Source organism: Rhinichthys klamathensis, unplaced genomic scaffold, assembly GCF_029890125.1.
Source record: "Rhinichthys klamathensis goyatoka isolate OS25496 unplaced genomic scaffold, OSU_Roscu_1.1 h1tg000303l_1, whole genome shotgun sequence".
Classification (NCBI taxonomy): domain Eukaryota; kingdom Metazoa; phylum Chordata; class Actinopteri; order Cypriniformes; family Leuciscidae; genus Rhinichthys; species Rhinichthys klamathensis.
Window position 1 is genome coordinate 952,134 of NW_026606822.1, and position 21,874 is coordinate 974,007.

The 21,874-nt window shown below is 38.0% G+C and overlaps 1 protein-coding gene across 1 annotated transcript in view; it reads right to left on the reverse strand.

The window, feature by feature from the left end:
• The window catches only part of ppm1j (protein phosphatase, Mg2+/Mn2+ dependent, 1J), a 223,099-nt gene extending 202,365 nt beyond the window's left edge, over positions 1-20,734 (reverse strand). Inside the window, exons 1-9 of the mRNA XM_056270618.1 lie at positions 20,278-20,734; positions 12,755-12,872; positions 5,958-6,284; positions 4,864-4,976; positions 4,199-4,283; positions 3,938-4,056; positions 3,736-3,799; positions 2,304-2,411; positions 1,981-2,132 (exon numbers count right to left, since the gene is read on the reverse strand). Coding sequence (XP_056126593.1) covers positions 1,981-2,132; positions 2,304-2,411; positions 3,736-3,799; positions 3,938-4,056; positions 4,199-4,283; positions 4,864-4,976; positions 5,958-6,284; positions 12,755-12,872; positions 20,278-20,543 — 1,352 coding nt within the window. The 5' untranslated portion in view covers positions 20,544-20,734. The remainder of the gene's footprint in view (positions 1-1,980; positions 2,133-2,303; positions 2,412-3,735; positions 3,800-3,937; positions 4,057-4,198; positions 4,284-4,863; positions 4,977-5,957; positions 6,285-12,754; positions 12,873-20,277) is intronic.
• Positions 20,735-21,874: the final 1,140 nt, after the last annotated feature.

The window sequence follows — 21,874 nt, forward strand, 5'->3', positions numbered from 1 at the left end:
CAAAACATATTCTGCACTGTAATGCACACGTCATCCATACTGGTAAACACAAGTGGCAATGATCAAATACAAATAGAGAACACATGTCATTGATTGAACACAACCAGTCAAAATTGATTTAACCTGTTTCAAATGATGCCCAAAGACAAGAAGAAGCACACTGATCACGTTTACTCCTTTGATTTTTGTCCCTTTTAGTATTGTATACTGTAGTACAGTGCATTGTAGGCTGTATACTGTACAATTAACAAATTAAATGGCCCCAAACATCGTTACTGTAACAGTAGCATTTGTTACAGTACTGAATGCTCAATAGATTTTACTGGTTGCAGGTTCATATCAAGAAAGAACAAGAATTACAGTATCAAACAATAGAACTGACAAAGGAGAAGTTTGTGAGATGCAGGGCACTGTACTGTACAAATAGGGGTACAAGGAGGAGGAAGAACAAATAAAATTGCAAAGAGCAAAGCAGAGTAGTCATTTCTGATCAATTTTACGCTACTATGATGTTTTCATTCATCAAAAGACAATGACGGACAAATATGAAATTTGTTTTAAGATTAAAAATGGATTTCTCCCTGAACTTTTGAAGGTACAGTAATGTGTCACGGGTAAGTCTACAAACAGAATAGCTGTCCGTAGATATCTTTCGAGAACTGTATGTTTTGAACAATGTGTTTTCTATTTTTTGGTGTATTGTTTACTGACTGCTTGATAGTGTTTATCATTTTGATCACTTTGTCTATGATTTGAGAGCAGTGTTTGATTTTGAACACAAGTAAAACTGTTTTGAGGCGAAAGTTACATTTTGCAAGAAGAGTCAGAGGTTTTGTAAATAGTGCTTGAAGATGAGGTTTTGTGTTTAATGTTTTCAGAAAAAGGAGCAAGGATTCAGAAATTGTGTTTTAGCAATTGAGAAAAACTGTAAAATAGAAAACAGCTATTTTAAATTGTAATATTACATATGATTATATATAATATTACAGTTTTTACTAGCCTGACTTCGTCATACTCATATTCTAGTCAGAATGTGAGTCTGATACTGCTCCATAGAGCTTTGATTATGAGGCGTGTCTTAACCGAACCAGGAAAAACAACAACTCTGCACTCAATTGGATAGACCTACAACCAATCAGAGCAACGCAGTAAGTGTTTTTTTTTTTATGAGCTACGCAAAGTTGTCAACAGAACTCAACTACACGCACACTGGAAGAAGTAGTAAAATAATGAGTGTTGCTTCTTTTACTTGGTCCTCCATGAGTGCGACCAAAGGAGAAACCACAACGACCACAGGGTTTTCATTGCGTCCAATCTTCTTAGCGACCATCGGAGCCAGCTGATAAAATAAACTTTTGCCGAATCCCGTAGGAAGGACGGCAAACACATCTTTCCGATCGACAAATGCCTTGATTGCAGTTCTCTGTTCATCTTTTAAAATGAATGCGCTGTCGATTTCTTTTACAACAGACGCGATAGCGGAATCTATACATCTCAGTTCTCCAGCTGAAGTCATCTCTGAGGGAAACCAGTTCAACCCAAGCGCTCTTTGATAACGTGAGGATTACGTAACTGCAGATCATCTGTCCATCATCGTATAAAGCCCGCCCTGGCAATTTGATTGGCCCGACTAATTCTGAACCGATCATAATTACTCCTCAATGGATCGAGTCCAGACCGAACTTCCCGACCAAAAAATGTTGTGGGCGGGGTTCGGGCTGGCATCCAGGCTAGGTTTTTACCATATTTTTGATCAAATAAATGCAGCCTCGGTGAGCATAAGAGACTTCTTTCAAAAGCATTAAAATCTTACTAACCTCAAACCTTTTGAACAGTGGTGTTAGTTGCATTTTATTATTTGCCTTTCAATTTTGTGAATGTGTGGGAAAATCAAATGTGTGCGCTTCATTATGGCGAAATGAAGTGATCTCCAGGCTCTACCTGTGATCAGGTCAGTTATGATGTAGATCAAACGCTCACCTCATGGGATCATTGGGCTCACGGCCAGACAGGAAAGTTGACACTGCCTCCGCAACATCTCTATCAGTTGTAACGTCCCACAGTCCATCACTACCCATGACCAGGACATCGTTAGACCCATGTTTGTGCTCAGAGATGTTGTACACCTTGACCTAGATGAGAGCATAATATTATTCTATTTTCATGCAGTTATGCTTCATAATATGCCGTATTTTTTAAATGTACACAAAAAACATTTCTTGGAGGGTGTACTGGCCACTTAAATCAAGAAGAATAAATGGCTTTGCAGATATTTTCACATAAATACCCATTTATATACTCACTTCTGGGCAACAGGATAGGAAGGGTTTGATATGAATGTTGGAGTTGTACACTTTCAAGTCGTGATCCCCTAAACCACGCGTTACTCCAATAGTAGCCATGACTCGAGCCTACGAGCACACACACACAGTTGGGTTTTCATGTTTAACAACATTCAAACAAACATTCTGTATGATTTATAAGCTGTTTTCCTCAGAAAATGTCTGGTATTGCCTTCCTTGTGGGTACATTTTGTCCCCATAATGTAGGATATACCTGAACCACACACACACACACACACACACACATTTATGTGCCATTACAGCAAAAGGGTTATTTTATATACATACAAACTTTATCAAACAAGACATTATTATGCCCTACATCTGGCAGAACATTATTGCAATTCCCATTTGCAACACCTCACTACTCCTGCTTTGTAATAAATGGCTGTGAAAACTGTATGGAAAAAGCTTCAGACACCTTCATTAGATTATATGTTACGTCTGTAAAAAATGTTACTGCTATGCAGCTTAGAATAAAATCCATTTACAGAACCTATTCAAGTTAAAGGTGCTCCATGTAACTTTTCTACTAAAATGAATCCTTTTTTTATTGCCTGTGTGTGAAGGGGTTGTAATCACACATTAAAATGATCCACTTGTCGAGTTTTGCTATTACCTCTGAAGGTCAGTATTCCTATTTCTATGTGAAGTCTCCGGGTCAGATTTACCGCGAAATCCAACGGATGTGACGTGCATGCGCGCTCCCGAGCCTCTCTCCTTATATACAGTCTATTGTAGACGGTCAGGGAGTTACGTCCGGTTAAAGGCGCACGTTTCTCGGCTTATATCTCAGTCAATCTTTGATCAATATTCCCAAGACTCTAATCGTTCGTAGTGCTGGACGGGGCCTTTCGAACGAGCCCACCCCCGAGGTCCAACTCGCCCGGCTCCCCGAGTTATAGCCGTTCGAAATCGGGGGTCCCAGCGAACGGCGATCCGGTAGGGGGCATCCCCTAGGCCCGCCACTCTAGCGTTCGGGCAAGGGTTCCCCTGGGACCTCCTCCCCCGAATTTGAGCTCTCTGGGTCTTTGCGTTCCAGAGATACGAGCGATTTTCTTCTGAGATCGTGACGTCACCGGCGTCCGCAATTTTGCAGCGCGCCCGATGGTTTTCTGCTAATATCTCCGCGAAAACACCACCAAAAACTATGGAACTTATATGGTTCTTTTCAGCTCGACTAGATGGTCCCAACGAGCTCGGTGCTCGCCGAATCCGTCAAGTATTCGCCGAGATATTTGCGTAATAGACGGTATTGTCTATGAGTTCGAGCACGAGCGCTCTTGTAAAATTTGGTTGCAATCTGAAACATCACCACTAGAGGTCGCTAAAAGTTACGTAGAGCACCTTTAAATAAAAGTTAAATAGAAAAGAAGCAGAATTATTCGCTTACCTTTTTCCCCTCCCCATAAATCAACGGGAACTTGAGATCATCTTCTACAATTGTCTTATATGCCCTGAAATAATAACAGGTAATGGTTATGAATGCGATAAAGTGAAAGACTTGAATATATACAGTACATATCAAAATATAGTTTGGTAAAACAGCTGCTGGTATAATTCATTCTCATCCTCATATGTGTGGTTCATAATACCAGCCAGTCATTGTGTGGTCTCTGTAGAGCATCTTCTTGCCGAGTTCCTTGTGTTGGATGCGTCTGGGGAATTCAATATGTGTAAACTCGTTCCCAAGCAGCTCCGGTTTGAGGAAGCCCTAGACAAAAGCAACACAAACATGATGGAAGTGTTACAGAACTGAAGATCTAAAATAGTAATGGAGGAGCAGTCACGCAGGATAATGAATGAACAGGATTTACAATGGGAAATCTATTGGGACAATAACACAGGTGACTCACCAGGTACTGTAGGCGTTGTCTTTCACTTTCTGGTGTGAATTCATTGGACATTGGGATGACCTCATTGTTGTGGACAATTATGGCTCTGTGTGGAAATAATATTATTTTAGGTGATTGTATTATGTATTATACAACCTACAGAAACACTGGATGGTAAATAGCAAGTGATTTGCATTATTTTGATATTTCTCATTTATTGCTAAAATCCCCAAGATGATCATGATGGGTAACTGTCACAGAAATTGAGTCAATTGGAAACATCCAAGCAGGGTAACATCTTTGCAAAATTAACATGGATTTTACTGTTTCTCCTTAGAGACAAATTTATGTAATCTTTTCATTTCAAGCAATAACAATTTCCTCCAACTTTCATTATAAAAATCAGTTTACTGTGGCAAATATAATACAATGGCCTTTTATAAAAAATATAAAAATGACATTACACTCACTAAACTCTTATGAAATGAAAGTTCACAGCTTTAAAGTCAATGCATCTTGTCAAGATTAGGGTCGATGTTTAACCCTAGTCGAACCAAATTATTTTGGTTGTACATTTGTACAATTGTACATTTCCTTCTTTTATCTAAAGATAAAGACCATCTTCTGTTAGCCTGCTCATATAACATGCACATTTAATCACTGTAAGTTTTTTAAAGGCATCTTACCTGCTGTCTCCTGCGTTTGCTACATAGAGTTTCCCCATCAAGTGAATTGCAATCAAGGCACAACAGCCACCAGAGATACTGTAAGATTCTTTCTCCTTCTCGATCAGGTCGTCCTGTTGAGTGGCACAACACAGACTGGGTATTTTCTTCTGTTTGCAATGCATACATCTGCACAACATTCAGCAAAATCACATTCTGAAAATCTGAATTCTATGTATAATGCCCAGTCTTATTCGTGCCAGTAAAACATGGATGTTGGGGGGGGGGGGGGTTTGGATAAAGGTATTATGTTTTATTTTGTTTTGTTGTAAATTAATTACATAATGCTAAACTGTGCATTATGTAAACCACTGGGAGATCAAAGGGTGATCAAAAAGTATTTTTCAAATTATAATTTTATTAGTATTTTTGCGTCATGACCACGGGGCGGAAACATTTATGACGTAGCCCTACACACTATACTAGACCGTCTCATTCTAGCATTTAATGCTGAGGAGGACTGCAAGCCTCCGCCCCTCCTTCTGAAAAGCACATTGCGCACTGATTGGTCGGCTGGACCAGTGCATTGTGATTAGTCAACTGCTTCGAGTGTGTTTCAGAAATGTCACAGCCCTTACCATAATCGCAAGTTGTTTCAACACACTACTAACGCAACTCAGCAAGGTGTCCCCAATGTAAGACATTTTTCATGTTTAAACAGCAGCATCACACACTAAAGAAAGCTGAAAATGTAAAAAGGCACAATAGGACCCCTTTAAAATAAATTGGCTGCTCACAAGTTTGAACTGTCCAATAGCATTAACTCAACTAGCAAAAGGATAAAGAAAAAATAGTTGCCAAATGCTTTATAATAATGCACATTTTGCAGTTAAAATTATATATAAATTTAACATTTGTTACATCTAAAAACGTTTGAACATCATTAAATAAATTGTTTTAAATATTTTTCAATTTGTAAAGTGATTTACTTATTTAAATTTGTATTTTTGAATACATTGATTATTATTTTCTTTTTAAGTGGCACATCTAGTCCTCCATAGACAAAAAAGACTATGTGATAGACACAGGTCTATCTTATCCCTTACAGTTCTCACCATCTGTTTGAAGGCGGTCTCTATGATGCCCATGACCAGACTCTCCACACTGATGTCTTTCTCCATGTGGAACCGCGGCTCATCCGGGGGCCCGTCCTGGTCCTCTCCATCTAGGCAGGCCCCTTTCTTCGCCTCAGCCTGGAAGGGGCTCCCGTTCTTGGCCAGGCAGATAGGCGGAGGGCTGTTTTGATTTTCTAGAAGATGGGCGACATCGCAAAGCCGATCACGGATGATACGGTGGAGAAGTTTGGACGCCATGAGAGCAGCGCCAGAGCCAGCGTGTCCATCAAACACTCCCCAGAAGTGCATGGGAATGCCTGAGGTGTCCTGAAGGGATGAGGAAGAGGAGAAGGTGTGTGATTTCTGCATCATTACTGGCATGAAATAGAATTGCAAAAACAATATCTTTCCTCCTACACTGTATGTCATAGTTCAAATAATCAGGTAGCTTCGCCCCAAGCAATTGGGTGAGCCACGTTGACCAGTTGAAACACAGAGATATTTCATTTATAATATTTTATATATTATAACAAATATTGTTTAAAATACTGGCACTTTACAATAAGGTTTCATTTGTTAACATTAGTTAATGTATTAACTAACACAAACTAACAATGAACAATATTATTATACGATTTATTAACCTTTGTTAACAATATTCATGTACATGTTAGTTCACAGTGCAATTAATTAATGTTAAAATACAAATGTTGTACAAGTATTGTTCATTGTTAGTTAATGTAAACTAATGTAGTTAACTAACGTTAACAAGTGAAACCTTTTTGTAAAGCAACCAAAATGTTTTACATCCAATATTTTATATAAATAATGTGTGTATACTTTATTATTATTTACTTTAATCTTATTTACTATATATATATATATAATACAAATAGTTAATTATTTTAAAATTATTAGTTAAAATTATTTATTTTGTCAGAATAAATAAACAGCTGTTTAGGTTCAGTGTCAGTTAAGAAAGATGCTCTTTATTTGAATGATTTTTAATATGCTCCTAATGTTGCTGTAACAGCTTCTACCAGTAGGTTTAAACTGGATCATGCCAACTAGCTGAACCTTAACCTCTTAGTTCAAACAATTGGGGCAATGTTTTCAAATAGCCAAACTGTTTACACATTTTGGGAACTCAAACTACCAGTGGCTTACTTAAAGATGTCTTTTCACATCATGCTGGAATAGGAGAGACTATATTGCAAAAAAGAAAAAAGAAAAAAAGAAAACTATACGCTTCCCCTTTAATTATTGACTAGTGAAAAGTGGATTTAAATCAATAATACTAGCAGGCTAATCGGGTTTCTGGGACATAAGTCATTTACACAATTTAGAAAAACATCTGACTGTAGAATGCCACAATGGACCAATCAGTATCAAGTATTTCAGAGTCACGTAAGACGACACAATAACATGCAAAGCCTTTTTAAAACCACAGGGGGGCATCTCGACACTTTCTACAGCTTTTCTAGAAATACTCTCCAATCTCAATTTCCTGTCATTACCTGTTGACAAGATTACACCCGCTCAATCATGTCAGATCAGCCGGGAAATCCTGTGGCAGCAGAAAATGTTTGTGGCTGGATCTCTGTCTCTAAAGAGCAAGAGGTCCACGTCAAGTGAATATGTGTTCTTGTTATCTTTTTATCTGCCTGTTTGTCTGACTCTTGCAGACAGGCAACACAGCAGATGATAGGATGATGTAATTGATTTAGAAGAGTTGAGAGAGGGTATTAAGTGGGGGAGGGCAACGTCACGTGATTTAAGCAGAGGCGAAAGAGAGACAGAAGTCACTGTCCTGGTTAATAACCTCTCGTGAGTAAATACTGCTGGAGATTACCAGTCCATCTCTGATTGTTTGAAACCACCTCCGCAAAAGAAATAATACGAGAAAATAATTGTTTCTCGTAAACATCAATAAGATTAAATAGGGAGCAAATTGAGGTAAATAATGTCCTAGCAACCATATAGCAACATGCAAAAAAAAAAAAAAAAAACACTGGATAGAAATGCCCTGGAAACCTATTATACACTAGCAATCGTAATGCTCTGGCGACTTTCCACAACTCCTTCCCTTAATCAAATTAACTTGAACTATATTTATTTTTTCCAAGTATACTTAAGTACATTTTTATACTTAAAGAGTATAAAACTTTAAAAAATAAATTAGTATACTTTATATAGTAAGTATACTAATATCGATGTACTAGTAGTCTACTTGTAAGTGTACTATTTCAATACTTGGTTGGGACTAAATTGGCTCACTTTTAGTAATGCATACTTTAAGTGTGATGCTGTGACCGAAATTGCATACTCTCTTGAGTAGGTCCTTATTTTGAATAAATACAAAAAAAAAGTTGTATTTATAAATACCAAAAAAAAAATACCAACCCTTACAAAAAAAGTTTATTCAAGTGTGCTATTAGTATGCTTAAACTAAAAACAAGAAAGTATACTTTCAGTCTACTCTTTATGTACTTCTCAAAAATATACTGTATGTACATCTCAGAAATATACTAAAAATTATACTTGAAATATACCTTTAACTGTACCTTCACTCTTTCCTCTCCAGCGTATTTGAAAAAAACCTTCTCATCGAGCGGATAATTCTTAAATATACTTTTAAGTATATCTCGATCAAAAGACTGAGTACAAGTATAGGCCAAATATACTTAGACTTTTCTGTCAGTATAAGTCAAGTGTAATTTTCAGTATATTTCTGAGATGTACATACAGTATATTTTTGAGAAGTACATAAAGAGTAGACTGAAAGTATATACTTAGTATAAAAGAATAGCAAATAGCAAACTTGAATAACCTTTTTTTGTAAGGGTTGGAAACCATATAGCAACTTGCTAAAAACACTTGAACTGCATTGAAATGCCATTGCAACTACCCATTACACCCTTGCAAACATACAGCAACATGCCACAACAAAATTACTCAAAATACTTTAACAAGTGCATAGCAACACCCTGGCAACCAAACACATTTATTTTGTATTTGCCTAGAATTGTGGTGGTAAATTTTACATTTTCTTCAGAAAAATGTTAAATGTAAATCTAGTTCTGAATCTGTACGCTTTACTGTCAACAATACAGATCAACTATTGTCTCATTTATTTCTATTTTCAATTTCTTCTGTGCAATTTTAGGAGAAACATGAGATACTTGAAAATAAGTGAGAAGAATGGCGAAGAGAGGGGAATGTAACAGAGGGATCAAGAGAGAAATACGTCAGTCTGCACAATACCAAATCCTCCTCCCTTGAACAGATGTCACAATCCTTCTTACTGTCAATGCAATATTATCTAAGGAGACGTTTTAATCAATCAAGACTTGAACAGCTTTCCAAAAAATGTGTCATTTTGAGGTAAGACGGAGGGGACATAAGGGTCGACTGCAGATGAGGATCAGAGAGATAAGACTTATGCCCGCATACAAACACTTTGAAGGCCATAAGTCCAGGATAGGTGAAAACACTGCCTGGACCACATCACATGATCAAAACTCTCTCACAAAAAAAAAGAAAAAAAAAAAAAGAAGAAGTTTCACTTCAACATGTTCACCAAGACAAAAAGGCCTTTTGAAAGTGAGCTTGTATTGGAAACTTCAGCTTTATAAATATATTCTAGACAAGCAGTTTTGCAATGAGGCTGTTCTATATTTTGATTAAGTTTTCAATAACTGAGTTTCACATAATCTGTAAAATTGATTTAGCTGATGTTTATTGGTGGATTTAAAGGGGACTTATTATGCAAAATGGTGTTTGAACATAAATGAGTGTCGGCAGTGTGTGTACAAAACCATCCTATACTGGTAAAGATCCACCCACTCCTTTTTTTAATCCCCATAAATCATAAGAATAAGCCGTTTGCAGTTTCTATGCAATATGATGTCACATTGCACAGGCCCCGCCCACAACTGTTGATAGACTCTGCCGTATTAGCATAGACCCGTCCTGAGTGATCTGTACATCGTCCGCCATGTTTATCTCCTCGCCAGAGCATTTAACAGCAGCATTCAACTAAGAAATGTATTCTTATTAAAGCTACTAAAGTTATTCAATCAAGAGCAGTGAGTGATTGTCTGTTTTTCTTTTGTTGTTTGATTCACATTAACAGCATATCAGTAGTAACGGCCAAAACGCATTAAAAAAAACACCGCTTTTAGTTAAAGCTATTTATCAAGCAGTAAAAGCATCCCTTCCTGAGCCTAAAACTCGTCTGTGGATGAATGTTTGAAGCAAGGACTGGTGGGACGTTGTCCCGCACCACTTTAAAGATGATGAATGGAAGGAGAATTTTAGAATGACACAACAGTCACTATTATGACACTTTATTCAACAACAACAGCAGCTCGTTCCGTGTGTAATACATCATTACGCCATTTCTACATCATTGCACATGCACAGTACTTTCCAGTTTCAGTTTTCAATCCGAGCAAGTGTTTACATATCCTGTTGAATGGATTAGAAAAGGTTTAAACCACCCCTTACAATCCCAATGAAATTTTAATCGCATTTGGCCAATTCATTCAGACTGACATAGCTACAAGTGACTTTTCTATTCTGAATACGCTACTAGTCCGATTAAAATGATGGCCCATGTAAACACAGCTACTACCAGCTTGTGTAAGCACCTGCTCTATGTCTGACTTAGTAGTATGATTGTGGTTGAAAGTTATTTTACCTTTTATAATGATGGCTGAATTATGCTTTGCCTGACATTTTAAAGTCTTAATTTTCTTCACTTTTCTTCCCTATTGTGATGTACACTCACCTAAAGGATTATTAGGAACACCTGTTCAATTTCTCATTAATGCAATTATCTAATCAACCAATCACATGGCAGTTGCTTCAATGCATTTAGGGGTGTGGTCCTGGTCAAGACAATCTCCTGAACTCCAAACTGAATGTCAGAATGGGAAAGAAAGGTGATTTAAGCAATTTTGAGCGTGGCATGGTTGTTGGTGCCAGACGGGCCGGTCTGAGTATTTCACAATCTGCTCAGTTGCTGGGATTTTCACGCACAACCATTTCTAGGGTTTACAAAGCATGGTGTGAAAAGGGAAAAACATTCAGTATGCGGCAGTCCTGTGGGCGAAAATGCCTTGTTGATGCTAGAGGTCAGAGGAGAATGGGCCGACTGATTCAAGCTGATAGAAGAGCAACTTTGACTGAAATAACCACTCGTTACAACCGAGGTATGCAGCAAAGCATTTGTGAAGCCACAACACGCACAACCTTGAGGCGGATGGGCTACAACAGCAGAAGACCCCACCGGGTACCACTCATCTCCACTACAAATAGGAAAAAGAGGCTGCAATTTGCGAGAGCTCACCAAAATTGGACAGTTGAAGACTGGAAAAATGTTGCCTGGTCTGATGAGTCTCGATTTCTGTTGAGACATTCAGATGGTAGAGTCAGAATTTGGCGTAAACAGAACGAGAACATGGATCCATCATGCCTTGTTACCACTGTGCAGGCTGGTGGTGGTGGTGGTGTAATGGTGTGGGGGATGTTTTCTTGGCACACTTTAGGCCCCTTAGTGCCAATTGAGCATCGTTTAAATGCCACGGCCTACCTGAGCATTGTTTCTGACCATGTCCATCCCTTTATGGCCACCATGTACCCATCCTCTGATGGCTACTTCCAGCAGGATAATGCACCATGTCACAAAGCTCGAATCATTTCAAATTGGTTTCTTGAACATGACAATGAATTCACTGTACTAAAATGGCCCCCACAGTCACCAGATCTCAACCCAATAGAGCATCTTTGGGATGTGGTGGAACGGGAGCTTTGTGCCCTGGATGTGCATCCCACAAATCTCAATCAACTGCAAGATGCTATCCTATCAATATGGGCCAACATTTCTAAAGAACGCTTTCAGCACCTTGTTGAATCAATGCCATGTAGAATTAAGGCAGTTCTGAAGGTGAAAGGGTATTAGTATGGTGTTCCTAATAATCCTTTAGGTGAGTGTATATCTGAGTGAAACGGCTTCTCGAACAAGAAAAAATGTAGGGCGGGACTTCATTTTATCCATCAAGGATTGATTGAATGGTTTGCTATTTGCTATTTGAATGCAGTTTGCTATTGGTTGATGTAATTTGTGTGACGGGCTGTCCCGCCCTCACGCCAGTAAACACATCATCAGAGAATTGAGATGTCGCTGCAAGAGGGATGTCGCTGCAAGAGGGAGGGCAAGCTATTTTGATTAAAGATAACGAGGGCACATGAAATAAATAAAAAGATTATGTGCACGAATAAATCAATATTCCATAAAAAAATGTTGATTTCATGGTGACTTTCATTTGGTTAGCTTCGGAATCTTGGTAAATTTCAAGAACTTTAGCTAAAAATAGAAAAATACTTTCAATTATATGTGACTTTTCTTTAAATTTAGATTTCAAATGAATGTGCTCAGCAACAGATGCCAGAGCTCAATGGGATCACCAGGGTCAGCGAGCTGAGCGCCCCTCAGCAAGCTAAATCTTTCATAATCTTACCTGAGACCAGTTTTGTCCAGTTCAATTGATCCACAACAACTGCGTTGCAAAAGTAGATCAGGGATCTTTTTTATATAGATGTTCATAAGTATTGATACCAAGAATTGAAGCGCACTGGAGACCTCACTATTGATTTTAATAGAGTTTGGCATTAGAATGTATCTTGCAGTATTCAAACGCAATTTTTTGATCCAAATAAATAATGATGACAGTGACACAGCCACAAAACTGTTTGGCTGCGTCCTCAGGTTGTTGTGTCGTAGACCAACTTACCCCACCCTCCTCCAGTAACATGGAGCTGCGCTGATGCTTGCTACTCATCTTCTTGACATACATCAGCTCACAGGAAGCCTGGTCTTCATTCAGCATACTCTTCCCAGCATTTATCACCCTGAGAGAGAGACAAAATCATTGGGTGTCATTTATTTATGTTCCTAAATTAAAAAAAAGAATATGTGTGTGTACACCACCTATTATACAGCTAAATATCATTTCTAGTATGATGGCAGTCTAACATGAAGAGAAACATAAAGCCATTATTTCCCAAATCTGGATTATAAAAAGCCATACTCTTCCTAATCTGCTGAGAGCAGTAAGATGCTTCAGAGGCCACAGTCATGACCCAGCAGATCTGATGAGATATTTATATAAATGTTAGGGGTTTGTCTTCAAAAGTTTGTGACCCTTATTCAATATTTCTTCTACACATCCCTACGCACTTAAAAAAAAAAAAAAAAAATTATTTAAACTCTGAGAACATCAGAAACTGTACAGGAAACAAGCAAGTCTTTTATTTATAATTATGTACATTTGTCTGTCGAATTATACTCTCTCTCTCTCTCTCTCTCTCTCTCTCTCTCTCTCTCTCTCTCTCTCTCTCTCTCTATATATATATATATATATATATACACTACCGTTCAAAAGTTTGGGGTCAGTGAGAATTTTATTTTTATTTTTTGGAGGAAAGAAATCAATACTTTTATTTATCAAGGACAGTAAAGACATTTATAATGTTACAAAAGATTCTATTTCAAACAAATGCTGTTCTTTTGAACTTCCTATTCATCAAAGAATCCCAAAAAAAAAAAAAAAACTGTACAACTGACAGACCAACAACTGTTTCAACATTGATAATAATAATAAATGTTTCTTGAGCAACAAATCCTCATATTATACTGATTTGTGAAGGATCATTTGACACTGAAGACACTGACACTGGTGATGCTGAAAATTCAGCTTTGATCACAGGAATAAATTACACTTTACTATATATTCACACAGAAAACAGCTGATTTACACTGGAATAATATTTAATACTATAACTTTTGAACGGTAGTGTATATGCCCATTTTAAAGGCACACTATGCAAGAATTGTACCTTAATATAACAGCTTCAAAGTCATTTAGGTGGTAAACAAACTCATAGTGGGGCAAATCATCCTGGGGGGGGGGGGGGTGGGGTGGGGGGGGGGTGGGGGGGGGGGGGGGGGGGGGGTGGACGCTGCTGGAAAAACCAGCAATGCAAGTTTGAGAGGAGCGCCCCCATCTCGCGAGAATCACGACATGCTTTTACGGCAATGACGTCACACACATCAACCACAACATGAAGCACGAAGACACTTGCACGCATTTCAGACGTGATACTCGACGATGGAAAAAGCAGAGAAAACGCGGTCGGAAGAGACTAGGAAAAGGAAAAGAGAATGAGCCTCTCTGCTCAACCCGTAAATAAATGCATCGATCCGCAAGTTTTGTTTGAGTTCTTTAATGGTCTAGTGGTAGATCTTTTGCCAAGTGTGTCAGAGGTTACAGGTTCTAAGTTTTTTCTCTCTCATCAAAACTGAATATGTTCATCAGTGGTTACAGTCAAGCAGGGACACGTTTTTGTGCATTTTATTTTGTGATTTCACCGGAATGAATAGAGTCTCCGCAACTGCGATAGATTGAAGCGCGCGTCCGAGTGAAGACTGCGTGCGCGGCGTCACAAGAGACACTATGTATCCATGACACTGATAGCAGCGGACACGAGCGCTCAGCTTGAGTTCAAAAACACAATTTTTGCGCTAGATCTCTTATTTAATGCAAAAAATGCACCCTATGCAAGATTTGTACCTTAATATAACAGCTTCAAAGGGTTATCAGGCTGTGAGTGCAGAGACCAGTCTATGGCAGAGACCATAGATATCCACTGTAAAGGCTTGATGTCTTTCGGCGGAGTCTCTATCGTCATCACCGGCAGCCATCTTGTCACAGGCAAGCTTTCTGGCGGGCTCTGTGGTACCTGATGTAAGATGAGTGATCAGCACGAACACAAATACTCTTATCTCGTTGAAATATTGACGGATTTACAAACGGTTTGGTTTCTTATAAATGTTATTAACATGGCTATAATTCTGGATGATTATTTATTTATACACTTATTATTCATAAGTATGCAGTGTCTTAACTACATCTCTGACGTTTATAACAAACCAAACCGTTTGAAAATCGGTAGAAAATTGAGCAAGTTATGGTTATTTAAAAAGTACATGCACCATTAAAACACAATGTTAGGAGTGAGCGAGCTGCCTGTGACAAGATGGCCGCCAGGTGCGGACGTCGACCTCCATTGGCCAGCAGCGCGGACGAGACATCTAGCCTTTATTATGGATAATGGCAGAGACATGGGAAAACGTGGAGGTGTTTGGTCGCTTCTCTGCTTGGATCCTAATGAATGAACTGGGCTAAGCTAAGTGCTATCAAAGTGTCTCGCGCGCCAGAGCGATTGAGTGCACGCACTGAGACGAGAGAGGTATGTATCAACTCGTCTTAGTTAAGGGAATAACATAGTTTAATATGAAACAACGGTGGAGTATCCCTTTAAGAGAAAAAATGGTAGCAAAGATGCATTTCAACCAACTTACTTTATGCATACTTAAAATCGGGATGTTGGAGACATACTACTTCAAAAGATTTTTAAGCAATATACCCATAATAATAATCCAAGCATAATAGTACATCATTATGCTATACACATATATTTTTTTCTTTATACTGCGGTTTTCGTTTAGAATCAGCTGACAAAGCCCCACGGTAGCTACTCTCAAAAGAGGAAGTGTCTCATTGTAGCAACTCAAGTTCCTTCTTCTGAAGTTACAATGTCTTTACTTTACTTCTGCCACATTAGGTTTCAACATAGTGTGATTTCTTTAAATGAAAGTAACACACATTAAATGGAAAATTTTGCTTTTCAAGAGAAGCACAACCATTGTGGATGCAAAAGAAAAAGGAAGCAGAACTAACTTCATTATCTGTGGAAAATACAGAGTAGAGTAATGAGCTGAAGTCACAAAACAACCCTTTATTAGCAAGGCTTACCACCACTAGTGTTATTCTCCCAGACCAAAAATAAAAGTGGCTAGCATTTCCTGTCTCAGGTGACTGGTTAACTGACAATAGTTTTCTTTTTTGAGCAGAACAGTCATGCTAAGACCCTCTGTCATTTTATTTATCCTTCTGAAAAATCCCAAATGCAACATTAGAAAAGAGGGGCTGAAGTTATTTTTAACAATGTTCTTGATTATTTCAGCCTGATGTTAACAGTTTGTGCAAAACATTTTAGGGTCAAGGTTTGGCTGATTAGCTAGACCAGAACTACACCATTCTGTAGGGAAAAAAGCGTTTCCCTTCATTGCCTGTGTATTCCAAAAAAATATTTCATTTACTTCATAATATTTCATAAGCTGTTTTGCCAGTGAATATTTTATCATTTTACTGAGTGATTAATCACATGGCATTTAAAAAACTGACGCTGGATGGTGTGCACTAGATTAGTAAACTCTTAATGCGAAAACAATTAAGTTTCACATCATTGATCTGAAAATCTGAGAAGAGTTTTATTAATGCAGTGCTTCAGGCTAGACTAAACATAATGTCTTCAAGTGAAGACATTCAAATGTCCATTTCATGTTACAATCATGTTCTGAGCCCTAGATTGATCAAACTAAGTTTAAAACATAGGCTACACTGGCAATATCCTTCCTCAAGCAATAACCTTTTTAAGAAAATATTAATATTTGCATTTATAAATGCGTATAGCTGTATCTTAGCATTCCTGTGAGCTCAGAAGAGAGATGCAGTTTCAATACTGTATAACTCAAAAAACCTGATGAGCAATTCTTCACCTCCACCCACTGTGCTTAATAATAGAGAATAAATGGGCACTTTTTATGGCACTGTTTATCTTGAATTGTGCCTCCTGTCTTAGTTGTCAAGTAGATTAAAAAATATGAAAAGCAAAGAAATAAATTAGTATCCTTTTTGACTGATTAATATTGTTTGCACCGACCCATCCTTCAATATCCACACAGAAATGTTAATGTGCCACACAAACTGTTTAGGTCAAACTGAAATGACAATGAAATTCTTAATGCAAAAGTGCATTTTTTTTTATTGACTAGGTTTTACCGTACAAATTAGGCAAAGTGCAGTGTCAGCATGCTAATTAAAGCAGTCACCCAAGATATCGAAACGTATCCAAGATATCGAAACATGACTACCGGTAGTTCATCTAGAAAAAATCTAGATGAAGTCGAACTCACTAACAGACTTGCTGGTTGTTGGGCGACTAAAAAATGACTAGTGTCGAGTCGACCTATCCCTGCAGAGAACCAATAATTATAGTTCACTTGCACTCATACATGTATTGACAGGAATTCATCTATTGTGGCGTGGGTGAATGCTGGATCTGCTTGACTTTGCCAGCTTGGCAGCACCATGTTCATAGAAAGCCAATCTCCATGAGCCACAGTGGATGACTCAGTAATATCTTAGAGAATGAGTGTGAATCTGAAGAGTCTATAGCTGCCATTAATCTACAGCCAACAATGTGTCTTTGAGAGTTTTAAAGTCAACATGAAACAGAAATTATGATCATCTTTTCTTTCTTATTGTCATGTATATACAAGTAAAATGGCATCTTGTACAAGAAAAAAAATGTAGGGTGGGACTTGATTTTGACCATGGGGAATTGGTTGCGGACCATGGTTGCGGTTTGCTATTGGTCGATCTTATGTGAGTGACAGGTTGCCCCGCCCTCACGCCAATAAACACGTCATCAGAGAAGAGATGCAAGTGGGAGGGGAAGTTCTTTTGATTAAAGGTTATGAGGGCACATGAATAATGATAATGATGTGATTGGATAAATGAGTAATTAATGACACAATCTTTATTTTTGCAAGAACTGTCCCTTAAGACTGTGTATCAAGAACTAGTCTGATCAACTAGAAGTTAGCTGTAATCAGTCATATTTTTCGGATTCAAATGTAACTGACTTAAAATTATGACCTGTCTCAAAGACTAAAGAAAATTAGATGACTAACTTGTAAGACTAGTCTAAGCGTTTTATGCAACCGGCCAGAGCAGGAAGACAAGGAAACATTCTGAAGAATTGTGCTGGCCGCTTTTTCCATGCAATTTCAATAAAGCACTTTAAATGTATTCTAAAATATTCTTGTGTGCCGTAGTCGTCTGAAGCCTTACTGGGAACCTTATTTTGACTATTTTGAATCTAAAGAATCGGTTGTTCCAGTTTATAAAACCTATTTAAATTATTAATTTATGAATCAAACTGATATGGCTCCATGATTCAATGATCTGGTTAACACCTCGCTGCAGGAAAAGATTATCAATGAAGATTAACTTCAATTTTGGTGTATTTGGTCTGTCTTCAGAACATATCACACACGACATATGGAACACCTCCATAATACTTGTATGGGGCTTTTGCATCCTCCTCACAGCTTGAAAGCTTTAGTCTTCAATTACCTGTAATTGCATGGAAAACAGCAACTATACAATCTTCTCTTTTTGTGTTTTTCTAGTAGCACATTTTACTCATTACATCACGTTAGAAGTAAAAAGGATAGTGAAGACTAGTTCATGTTGACTTGTTGAAAATTAAGGACTATAAAAGCGTTTACCTGTTTGTTAGCCTGTGTATGTGAGCACGTGCTAAAGCTAACCGCTAAAAAGTATTTTTGTTTCCACACTTAAGAGAATATGCTCAGTTTCAAATGCTGTCATCACGCAGCCCCAGACAAAGTTCTCCTCTTGTACTGTAGTTAATAATAGATGAAATAACCAGAGGCTAACTGGGCATATTTTAGTATCAGGGCCTGTTTTCTCTCTAACTCTTCTTCACACTGGGCTCTCTATAGATCTGAGTCACAGAAATATGAAAATTTATCCCAAACCACCTAACATTATAATCATTAATTTGAGGGCATGACTTCAGACTGCATCATCTCACTGGCTTTGATCTTGGGCCACTTAGTGCAAGTATGGTCTTGATCTTCACTCAACAGATCACGCCTGATGAAAATCAGGATTCTCATCGCTTTTTACCAATACATTTCCATGACTTTTCTATTTGCTTTGTAAATAATGAATTTTACTAAATAAAATACGCTCCAGTTCCTAAAATGTATACACTGATAATGCAGTTGTATTTTTACCAGAAATGTTTTATTAAAAAAGTCCTTTATCACCCATCACTAACATCCTTCACCTGTACCAATGTGTGATGTTACTGCAACATTTTTGTTTAAATATTTAATTATTTATTTTGTATTTGTATTTTTGTTTTGTTTATATTTAATTCATTATTATTTAAATTTTTATTATAAAATATTAATAAAACCTAAAATGTATAATAAATCTAAAAAAAAATTGATCAAATAGATTATAAAATCTTATAAGATTACCATAAGATTAGGGTTTATTTTACAGCAAACATAGGTAAAGAGTGGATAGGTAACATTCACAATTACTTATTAACTTGATGTTTTTAATGCCACCAACTGTGAAAGTCATAAGTCCTATAAGATCCCCCCTGGAAATTACGACTTTAAACAAACTTAACTCTCAAAGGGATAGTTCAACCAAAAATGAAAATTCTCACCCACAACATTTACTCATCCTCAAGTTGTTCCAAACCTGTATGAATTTATTTCTTCTTCTGCTAAACAGAAGATAATCTATTTGAAGAATGTGGGTAACCAAACAGTTGACGGTAGCCATTGACTTCCATTGTATTCTTTTCCCTCCATACTATGGAAGTCAATGGCCACTGTCAACTGTTTGGTTACCTACATTCTTCAAAATATCTACTTATCATTTTTGGGTGAACTATCCCTTTAAATATACCATCATTCGGACATGACTTGAATGCACCAATATGATGCCCTAATGCATCACTGGAGCTCAGGACAATGTTCCCAGGTGTCTCCCATGACAGCAGCCCTGAAGCTGAGCATTAACTAGAGAAATTCCTTTATGTTCTCATACATTTTCATGACTCTTTTAGGCCTGGAAATCAGGTAGCTGCAGGTTTTTAAAGCCGTATGTTGTCTCAGATGCACAGGTAGCGAGAATACACTGTCCTGTGGTAAAAAAGTACTCACTGTACTGTGGTAAAGATGCATTCAATGACTACTATAGGATATCCATTAGTAAAGCTATATGTGTATAACCTGACATATGCTGCATTTTTATATTCAAATGCAATGATTCATTCATGTGAACTGTAAGCTGCGTCATCATCAGTGCAGTTACAACACATTTCAGTGAAAACATTCCAACATTCCAGCTGACTCTAGACGAGCGCTTAGAGGAGGATGATGATGATGATGATGAGCCATTGCCCTTGGTTAGGTGTGACATATAACCTTCCTCAGTAATGACGTCACTTCAACCGTATCATTTTAAACCAACAATTCATATTATGCGCATCTTAGACATACAAAAACACGACTCACTCCGCGTATCCCGTTCGCCACTGCAGCCTGCTGTCTCTCTTGAGCGTGACGACCGGTCTGGACGCGTGTTCGGTGGAGTACTGCAGCAGCTCCGGGGTCAGGTCCAGAAACTCGGGGCGGCTGTAGGGGAAGCGCGGCGGGAGCCCGTCCGTGCCGCCGTTCTGCGCGGATCCGTGCTGTTGCTGCTGATGGTGCTGGTGGTGGTGGCCGTGCGGGATAATTCCGCCCACCAGCGAGGACATGGCATTTTTAACTTTGCTTATCATCGCAATGAAATATGTGACATCAGCGGCGCGCGAGGAACGGCGATCTTAACGATATAATAACACTACACGATCCAAGCGGCAAAAACGAAGTAGTTCAGTCGCGATGCAGGAAGCGATTGACCCCATGTGACGATTTGACAGAGAGTGTTTTCCTCGTCGAAAAAAAAAATCCTCTCCCTGCAGAGTGTGTATCATCACCCGAGAGGCTTATATCCGCCTATGGCACGGAAGATGTAAGCGCTGCCTATACTATAGCACTCTCAGCCGGCAGCCTGTGAATGTACACTACACACCGTCCGAATTATACAATTACTACCGATGGGCCAACTATTATAAAGGGATTTCGTCTTTTTAATTATTTTTAATAATAATAATAATAATTTAACAGATACATTTTAAACCCTACCGTGCCATCTATATCTATGTTAATTGTTATTAATTAATGTATTCAGCTAACAATTGTTATTAGAGCACTGTCATTTTTGCTAATACATAAAAGTACCAGTTGACACAACATGCTGATTTATTTTTTAAATGAAAAACCCAAATAGAGGCAACAAGATAAAAGACCAGGCAGAGGACTAAAAAACTATATTAATACATAATATATAAAAGAATGTTAATAATAGTAATAATAATAATGTGAATATACTAATATTAATGAAAATAAATATTGTTGAAAAGGTTATTTATAACACCATTAAGGTCCTATAGCACTTTCAAAGCATGGTTCTTTATGGAACCTTATAAAAAGGGTTCTACTTAAGCACCAAAAAGGGTTCTGCTATTGTTACAAGCCGAAGAACCCTAATTTGGTACTGTTTAGAACCATTTTTCTTAAGAGTGTATAGGAAAAAAATAACTTGACTCACAATGGAAGCATGCTGTTTACAGGGTGAAGAGTAGCTATATACTTTTTATTTTAGTGAAATCCCTTTAAGACGAACTACTTGGATGTGGATATCAAATGTGACACATTAACACATTATTTAGCATAATCTTTATTGAATCAAAGCCAAGGTGTTTCTAAAAGAAGCTCTCTGCGGGGGTGCAGTGTTTCCCATGAGATCCTTGAGAAGGAATGATGCACTACGGTTTGAGACGCCATCACATTGTATTCTCAGTAACACTCACAGTGAGAGACAAGAGAAATACACTAAATGCACTTCAGATGTTCTCTATTCTCTCAGAACCCTGATGCGCTTCTTCTGAAGGATCCTCTCTCTTCTCCGTGTTCTGAGATCATGGAGCATCCATCACTGAGAGATACGGCCTGCCCTGGTGTTTCATATGACACTGGTAAACATTTAAATACCATGTCTGACACTTCT